Genomic DNA, 9,827 nt, shown 5'->3' with positions numbered 1-9,827 from the left:
CTACAAAGACAAGTTGATGCATCTTGATGCTCCGCTATATGTGCTTGGTGATATACGATTTCTTCCTAGTAATAGGTAACACAGTCTCTAGCTTTTTACAATAGGAATAATAATGAAATTGGCAAAAACAATTCACATAATTTATTCCTCACAGTACATTTGCAAGATATGTTTTATTTAGACTATAGATTATTACTATATGCATGTCTTATACTATATATCGTTATTTTACATTTTAATAATTTATTGTTCATGTCAAGGGATAAATGAACAAAATGACCTCCAATAAAGGGATCTGTCAACAGGAAAAAGGAATATAAAGCAAGAGCAGCACTTTGGTGGGCTTTAGGGAACAGAATACAATGGTATACTTTGCAGGCAGAATCTTTGTTTAATTTAGGGGGAATTTTATCCCTATGAAGAGTGCATTGAGGGCAAGTTTATAGCAGCAGTGCATCGCCACTATATCATTCTGCGACGTCTGCCCAGCTCTGCCTTCCTGCTCCTGAAGCTACATGGCACTATGTACTGTGCATGTGTGCCCCACGCCATCCGATACCCAGAAGAGAAATAGTATTACTTTACCTTGCTCAGACATTGCGACACTATCGTATCCAACCTAAGCTAGATAAAGTCAAACTGCTTCTCTTTTGGGTGTCTGATGACATGAGCACGCATTTGCATTACAGCACGTCTGGCACTTCATAGCCTCACAGCTTAGGGGGCAGATGTTATGGTTGATGGAAACGATGTAGCGATCCAATGCCACTATAAACATACCTCAGATTCACTCTTCAGTAATATGAATATGGATAAAAGACAGAATACCTCCTAAATGAAACTAAAATTCTGCATGCAAAGTATTTCATGCCCTAAGCCCTCCAAGGCACTGGTGCTTGCTTTATATTTGTTTTCCCTATGGAAGACTCTTGTTCAGCAGACAAATGCATGGATCTTGAGGACCACTGCAGCAGGGTCAGGTGGGTTTATTTATTAATGTCTATGTCCAAACAACCAATACAATAGATTTCAGTAGCCTGTCAAGGTTAATCCAGAAGAAAAAATAAAAGTATGAAGCAGCATCCCAAACTCAATGCAAAATGTCAGTGAATTTATTAACCCATTATGTGAATAACGTAAAATTTTATCTCCTTATTGGAACCATTTCCGTTAATAGGTGCTGCTCCACAGATTCTGGTGTGGTTGGAATTTCTCTAGCCTCCACCATTCCCAAACAATCATTTCAGTACCCAATATGCTAATTAGGTTCTTTACTGTTAGGTGGGCGGTCCTTGTTTTTTTTTTTTTGCTTCAGCCAAGGACCACTCATCTGACAGTGGAAAGCCTACTTAGCATATTAGGTAATGACAATAACCGTGCTGATTTCTCACAAATGGTGGGGCTAGAAAAAGGATTCCAACTGTCCAGACTCAATGGAGCAGCACCTATTGAAGGATGTAAAAAGTTGAGGTTGAGAGAGGTCTTTATTTCTTTAAACACTGTTTCTAACTTTGGAGCAAAAGACTCAAATACACAGTCATAAATCACTTTTTAATATTCCATAGATGACACATTTCTTTGACTTCCACGTATGAAAATCCTTTAATGATTTGAATGGTTTATGTTATTTTGCGTAACAATAATGTATTACTCCAACACAGTAAATAAGGATTTGATTTCTGTTGAGATACAAAATAGTTTCTTCTGTTTATCATCTGAATTCAATAAATATCACTGCCATAGGAGTAAATCCTTATTCATGTTACCTAATGTTTAATTGCTGGCAGATGTAGTGCTAGATGTCCCCTGGTATATTACAAGTGACCAGATATTACTAAGGATATACCATCACTTGCTGATTAGCGAAGGTGCAATTTCTGGTACCCTCAAATATTGTTAGAGGAATTTTCTCCACACAGTTATAACTTGGATTGTACCACAGTTATTCCTGTTGTCAGACTTCCAGGATCAGCAAATTGATGCATATTCTAGCAATAAGCCATCACTTGCCAAGACTTAGACATAGATTTAGAAAAGCATCTCTATTTTTATGCTTTCTGAGTGGATAGGCTCTTGTTGGTGAGATGTAAGAGATTAGTTTTGTGTTCTGACTGGTCAGATGTTCTTCCCCCTACTGCTACATTCCCCTTTCACAGCAAGCAGAGAAAACATACCAATCCAAAAATATATGTCATTATGTCATATATTCACACACACTAATCTATGCAACAATTATAAAAATGTTTGCCATCAACAAAAATGGCAGTAAGTAAACTGGATTGTTTTTCCCTCACTGCTTGGAGTCTGTATTGGATTGCCTAGCTCTTATGCTGGCCTTTTCTCTAAGAAGCTGAAAGAAAGCCTATGTCCAGCCTAAATGATGTCCCTGTTTCTTTCATGGAGGATAAGGCAGAAGCTATACTGTATTCTTTTCTAGGAACTAACAACTACCAGAGCCTCACTAGAATGACATATACAAACCTAAGGAAAAAGTATGTTTTTGTACCGTGTTAGCCAGTGGATATGGAATATAAAAAACAAAAAAAACTTGAGAATGTACTACTGAAGACACTCAAGTTTTTTGTTTTTTTATATTCCATGTACAAACCTATGATATTTGAACCCCAGGGTATGATATTACAAGCAGATAATTACAACACTCTATAGCACATAATTATTACTATAAAGTGCAAATTCAGTTTACATATTCGGATGACACAACTCCTTTAATGCACATTTATCCTAAGCAGTGCTTAATGGGTGTCTGTCATCAGGGTGGTGCATATTAAACCAGCAACACAGTTCGATAGGTCAGGCTCATATGAATGTAATGCCCCTTTTCCTATGGAAATCGGTTCCACCATTGCAGAGATATTCATTTATTTTAGAATATGCAAATAAGAGTAGCTCCATTGCTCCAAATTACCCTCCTTTCCCCCCTCCCTTCTTTGAGAGATAGGGCCAGAGAGCGAAACTGAAATCTTGTCTGGCCTGGTCACTCAAAAAATGGAGTGAGGAAAGAGGGCATATTAGAGCTATGTGGAGTTAAGGAGGTATCCTTGGTGCCCCAGTTTTCTAATTTGCATATTGAGAAAAAAAAGAAATGTATTTCTCTGCAACAGAAGTAATATGTGTGAATGTACTCTTGATGTCCTCTAGTACTTTCTCAGGGAAGAATCATTTTTCACACATTGGTAACTTCTACATTCACATTTTTATGTGGAGAAACGTCAAGGAGCTTCTTAAAACTGCAGCAAATTCTTGTCTACAGAGTCCTGAATACCTTACTTGGCTTAATCTTCTCACACCCCTATCTATCTATCTATCTATCTATCTATCTATCTATCTATAAAAAGGTAACAGTCACCTACTTCCTGACATATGGTTCCCTGTTCCATTCCCTGCAAGCACGGCCTGAGTGGGAAGTGACATGGCTCAAGTGACTGCTGCAACCAATCACTGGCCTGAGTAATCACATGCTGGGCATCAGTGAGGTCACTGCTAATACCTGGAAGTCCCCTTTAATTAGAGTTGACAACTGTGTCTCGGTTAATATAAAGTATGAATACTGCTTAAACTGATCAGTTTAATATAAAAATTTGAAACAACCTCTTTTAATTACAAAGACTGATTTTAATTACAGCAAAATAATCTTCATAATAAATAACATTCAATTATAAAAATCCTGAAAAACAAACTAAAAAAGTAGCCTGTACAGTATATAAAATTACCCACAATAAAGATAAAAGCAGCCTTTTAAAAATGAGGTTTACGTTCAATACACGTTAGAGTTTCTGAGATGTTAATGATCTAAGCTTAGGATAGGTCATCTGTATAAGCACAGAGTCCTGGTGTTCGCACCGATTAGCTAATTGAATTAGCCACATTGATGTGCCCCTTTAATAAGCTAATTGGCTGGAGTGCAGGCAAACATACTCCCATTCATCTGATAATGATGACCTATGCTAAGGCTGGTTTGAAATGGGAGAGTTTGGGACAGGAAACTCAGTCCATGCATCGAAACCTGGCTTACCTTAACTGAACGGATTAGCTGCGTTTAGTTCAGCCAGTTTCAGGACGATAAATCCAGGGCCTTAGTTTCCTGGCCCAAACTCAGCTAAGTGAATTTGGCCTTAGGCTAGGTCATCAAGCATAATCTCAAAGAAAATCCCTTTAATGCAGCATGTAACTTTCAAAGTGTCTCTAGTCTGATCAACTCAAATAAAATCTATTCATACTTTACATAAAAAATAACATTATTCACATTATTTTCAGACTGCTATGCTTATTCTTGCAGGGTCAAGCACAGCTACCCCTTTAGATGCATCAATCTGGTTGTATTCATCAATTAAGGAGGATAAAGATGACAATGCGTCAGTAAAAAAGCTTTGTTCCATGCCTTCGACTTGTAGATAATGGTGCAGATGAGCCTACAATAATGGGAAGAATGCATTAGATGTGTAACGTGGGACAAAGAATGGCATTTATACAATTACACATGAAAATGTGCACCTATGCCTATAAGACCATATATACCCTATACCTTGTTTGAGGTACCGAAACCACCAGTTTCATATGCACATTCACCGAACCCCTCTTTAGGGATAAATCAAATATGATTTTTTTTCAAATTCAAGACATAGGTATATGTTTTTTTTACTGGTACACAAAATGAACTGTGCATATGGCCTAGGGTTCGATCGAACCCTGGTTAAAGAACCACTGCCCTATATATACTAGGTGCCCGGTATATATAGCTCATTTTACATAAAATAATATGTCTGTATCGCTCTACTAGTCTTCTGTTCTGAAGATTTGATGATTATTTGTAACCAAAATCTTTAATAATTGTTACTACTCACACTTTAAGGTTAACACCCATATTTCTGAAAATATTTTTTATACTATACATATTAAAATATTACTCTATTTTCAATGACTGTCTGAAATTCTCCTATTAGCAAAAACTGGTGTATGGCTAGTAAAGGATGGCTCCTCTTCCCATGTCCTGTACAAGGCACTAGTAGTTCATGTCATCAGGTCTAAACTCTAGAATGAAGAATGTATGTCCTAATACCCCAAGTTTTCACATACATACCTTCTTCCTGTACAGTTTCGTAAACCTGTCTCTGAGGTCTATAAATGTGGGTTTGACGCATGTGTTGTTTGCTAGTGCTAGGAGGGAATGGGTATGGCCTACAGGCGGAACAGAACACAGGCTAGTCTTCCACCCTTCCTGGTTCCAGGAGACAAACTGCAGAGAAGGTTTCAGCCTAAAATAAAACACATTTACAATTTACATTTATTATATGTGATTTTTAATGGACAAGAGTTCCAAAATAAGATAACCCTTTAATAGTGCCACCACGGGGAAATTCAGTGTGTTACAGCAGCATGGATAATACAGTAATATAATTCAAGAAAGAACACATACAAGCTCATAGCAGATAGAAAATATACTAGTGGTCATTGCAACTAAAAAGAAAAGAAAGACTCAGGATCATTTAGTTCTCTGTGTGGAGTGATCTTCGCTTAGCCTGATGTTGATTATACAGCCAGGGAGGAAGGATCTCCGACAGCGCTCCTTCTCATACTTGGATTGAAGAAGTCGGTCACTGACATTACTGCCCAGTGCTATCACAGTCTCATACATGGGATGGGAGTTGTTTTCTAGCATGGAGCTCACCACTGACATTGTCCTTCTGTCACCCACCACCTGTACTAGGTCCAGGGGGCTCCCCAGGAAAGAGCTGGCCGTTCTAACCAGCCTGTGAAGTCTATTTTGTCCCAGGCTGGTATACTACTCCACCAGTAGGCCACTCCAAAGAAGATGGCTGAAGCTACCTCAGAGTTGAAAAAGGCCCTAAGAAGTGGCCTCCAAAATAGTTGGTAATGTAATGTTTTTATTTGTGGCAAAAAACCCCATCAAACATACATTTGCAAACATTAAGTGTTCACATTTAGAAAAGGCACTCGCGTTTTGTGCCTTACATTACTGATAAACAACTGAACAGTGAATAATAACACTAAACTTTAAGTATTTTGACATGCACTTTTCCATTTGCAAAAATAAAATGCAACTATGTAACAGCACCTTTACTAACATAGTTGACCATAGTCCTGACAACAAGATGTTACTGCCTGATTAGCAAATTACATTTGCAATTCTATGGCTTACCCTCCTGTCTGCTGCTTGTGTGTATTACTGCAGCTCAACTGTGCCATGATTGAACAGTGCTCATGGTACATACATGACATCCGTGTACTGCCTGTGCTTCTGCTTCCCCGTTCACTTCTATCTCATAGATTGTAAGCCCTCGCGGGCAGGGCCCTCTACCCCACTGTGCCAGTCAGTTATTGTTAGTATTAGATCTACCTGTATATTTTGTGTATTGTATGTAAATCCCCAAATGTAAAGCACCATGGAATTAATTGTGCTATATAAATAAACAACAACAACAATAATATTAATAATATCAGTGAGCTGGGGCTGCAAAATGGACAGGAGTAGTTTTTGTCCTGAGTTTTACCCTGGGCTCACTGCCACAAACATGGGCCTGTGAGGCTACACTGGTGTGTTTGCTGCCATGCTTGAATGAAAATGCGCAAAATCTGTAGAATTATTATGTCATCATATTTACTTTTTATGGAAACTATTATTTGCTTTCAGTTCATCAGATCAGTTGCAGGGATGTTCACACATGACTTATGTCACAGATTTTCTGTAAAGATTCTGCTTCAAAATATACCTTATTCACATGTAGGTAAATTGATTGCGGTCAAACTTCATTGTAAACCCACCGTTCCATTTCCACAATGAAGAAGTTGTGTTACAGACCTTCATCTTTGTTACATTCCGATTAACAATATTCTTTTCACAACAAAAGTGAGTATTAACAGACAATTCTTATACGAACCGTTCAATATTTCTGCGGAGGTCTGATATATGGACATTTCCTCGCACCATCAGAGCACATGCTAGATACAGACTGTGTTTAGGGTCTGCGTGAATCAACTGATGATCTTTGTTAAAAGCATCTGAAAACATCTGATCCAACCTATATATAAAGAATGGAAAAGTAACAATATTTAAAGAGTTAACATCTACTTCATTGTAGTTTAAAGGGAGTCTGTTAGGTCCAATTGTTGTGCCATGTAGAGGAGACTCATACCTGGTCACAAACTGATGGCACAATGCAGATAATCCTCTTTCTATGGATATGAAATTCAGATGCAAGTGCACAGGAACGGGGCCCGATTTATCAGGTTTGTCTATAGATAGATGGAAATGCTCAGAGTTCTCCTGCCCAATGTTTCCCCTTTAGGAGTTATTTACATTGTCAGTCAATAGGCAAATCTGGTTAATCGGGCCCTGCCCAAGAAGCATTTGCAGGCTAATATGCATATTCATACAATCATTATCTGAGCATTGATTTTCCAATTTGTGGCGACAAGGTTATGGTTCAACATTTGTGAAAGACATCCTACATACCACAATTATTGGCTTGGGAGGCATTTATGACCAGACAAAATCGGTTCAATGAGAAGGCATTTTTAATATCATACATAATACGATACATTGTATTGTCAGTTACTGTATATTCCTAATAGGAGATGAACCATTGTTTGGTCACTGTCTATAATTTTAGGCTTTCTGCTCGCAAACATTTAGAGTATGCTCACACAAGAGTTTATTTGCAGGTGGATTTTTGAGGCAGAATCCACCTTTAAATCTGTCTCACATAAACGCCTTCCAACTTTCACTTTTATTTCAGTGGGAATTAGGCGGATCTACCTGTTTTTTTTCCTGCCTCTAATTAATTTCAATAGGATTTACAAAGCAGAATCCACCTGAAGATCGGTCACTAGGCCTCTTTTTTTCCGCCATAGCTGAAAGACCAGCTACAGGAATGAATTTGATATTGATCCCCATTGAAATGAATGGGAGTGTTGGGAAGCATTTTCAAGGTGGATTCTGTGTCAAATACGCCCATAGTAAAACAGCGGGGATTCCGAGTGAGTCTCAAGACGGTCCACATGACTGCACGGAGGGAGGGAAGGAAAGGGAAGGAAAGGAAAGGGAAGGAAAGGAAAGTGATCTGCACAGGGATACATGATGATGTATTACATTTTAAGCTTTATTGCATAATCACTACATTATTCTGTAACGGTTTCATGGCACACTAGCTACCAGGACACGGGCAAGTTTTGCATATATCCTGCGCTTTTTAACCAACATTAAATATACATGACAAATGTGAATGTAGCTTAAAAGGAAGACAACACCCTACATTTATGTACAAACACTGATTATGTATACTCACTTCTAAGTAATATTAATAAATAAAATAATAAATAATAATAAATGAAATGAAGCAATATAAAAATGTTTGTAGCTAAGAGCAGCTCCATAAAAGCCTCTATCACTGAAGGCTCTGACAGTTACATGCACTATACAGCCAGCCCACTGAATTCAATGGATACTGTGTAATGCCTTATTTCTCTTGTTCTGGTACTATAGGGACCCTGAACATATACAGTACAGACTCACAGTAACGACTGTGGAATTGTTTGTCTGACCTCCTTTACTCAAACACTGTTAAAATACATAATATGGCAATTGGCATCAACTAGCGGTAGAAAGCCAGCAGTGGCGGTGGAATTATTCATTTGCAAATGGTGGAGACATCTGTGTACCTGAGGATGAGGTATAAGGACCAAACCTCCCAAATTACAGGTGCACTGAACATTCGTTTCTATACTCTGCACAGATTACCACTGATCCTTGGCACATCTAACAGTGGGGTTTGGATATCATCATGCAAAGAAAAATACTCTAAATACCAAAATACCAGTCCATTTAGTGACAAAAATATGTGTAGCACTGATACAATGACATTTGCTGCTCTCACTATCACTTCTGAAAAAATATCTATGGTCTATACACATTTTACTATAGATCTTACCTTCTTGTTGGCACATTAACATCAGCCAGTGTATAGAGAGGTGTCAAGCTTGAGGTCAGGTAATGGAGATGTGGAAAAGGCACCAAGTTCATGGTGATCTCATTCAGATCCATATTAAGTGGTCCTTCAAACCTTGCAGAGCTGAGTGATGTATAAAGAAAGCAAACAGTTTCTTTACAAGACTAAAGGCATGCCCAGAATTATATTGCTGAAGAAATGTTTCATTTCTTTATCATGAAATATCTAAATATATAATGTACAAAACGATAATATATTATACAGTCGTGGCTGAATATTACCAGGATCTGGCAGTGGAGTGACATGACACAGATCAAGGTGCGTGGGTCACTTAGATTGAAGTGGAGAAAAAGTAGATGTAGATTTTTGGTCAAAAAATTGTATTACATTTATATGCATGACTTGTGCGTTATATTTATATGTATGATTTTCTGATTCTAATTTTGTATTATCATGTATTATTCTGACATAATAGGGGAACACAAAAGAACATTTGTACCCTGAAGGTAGTTATAAGAAGTATGTTACCTGGTCAGATTGAGGAGTAAATTTGCCACTATGTTGTTCATGGCATCAAATGGTTTTTCACTTTCCTTAGCTCCACCTTTATTAGATGTAAGAAGACTATTTGGTTTCACAGCTCCAAGCTTTCCAGAGTTTGCCATTTGATTAATTTTATTCACAATGTCAACTAAGGACTGTATATATATAAAAAAAAGAAGAAAAATATTAATGAAATCTACATATAACTTACTTACATACTTTACTATATCCTACACTATGCTTTTCAGATGCCTAAGCAGAATATATATCGGCTCTGTGTAAAAGTAGAAGACATTTGCC

At 37.7% G+C, this 9,827-nt stretch overlaps 1 protein-coding gene across 1 annotated transcript in view; it reads right to left on the bottom strand.

Moving 5' to 3' along the window:
* Positions 1–3,716: 3,716 nt before the first annotated feature.
* The window catches only part of TUBE1 (tubulin epsilon 1), a 29,076-nt gene continuing 22,965 nt past the window's right edge, over positions 3,717–9,827 (bottom strand). Inside the window, exons 8-12 of the mRNA XM_075268157.1 lie at positions 9,513–9,682; positions 8,967–9,107; positions 6,918–7,058; positions 5,099–5,273; positions 3,717–4,430 (exon numbers count right to left, since the gene is read on the bottom strand). Coding sequence (XP_075124258.1) covers positions 4,272–4,430; positions 5,099–5,273; positions 6,918–7,058; positions 8,967–9,107; positions 9,513–9,682 — 786 coding nt within the window. The 3' untranslated portion in view covers positions 3,717–4,271. The remainder of the gene's footprint in view (positions 4,431–5,098; positions 5,274–6,917; positions 7,059–8,966; positions 9,108–9,512; positions 9,683–9,827) is intronic.

This window comes from Leptodactylus fuscus, chromosome 3, assembly GCF_031893055.1.
Source record: "Leptodactylus fuscus isolate aLepFus1 chromosome 3, aLepFus1.hap2, whole genome shotgun sequence".
NCBI lineage: Eukaryota > Metazoa > Chordata > Amphibia > Anura > Leptodactylidae > Leptodactylus > Leptodactylus fuscus.
This window is presented reverse-complemented; position numbering and strand designations above follow the sequence as displayed.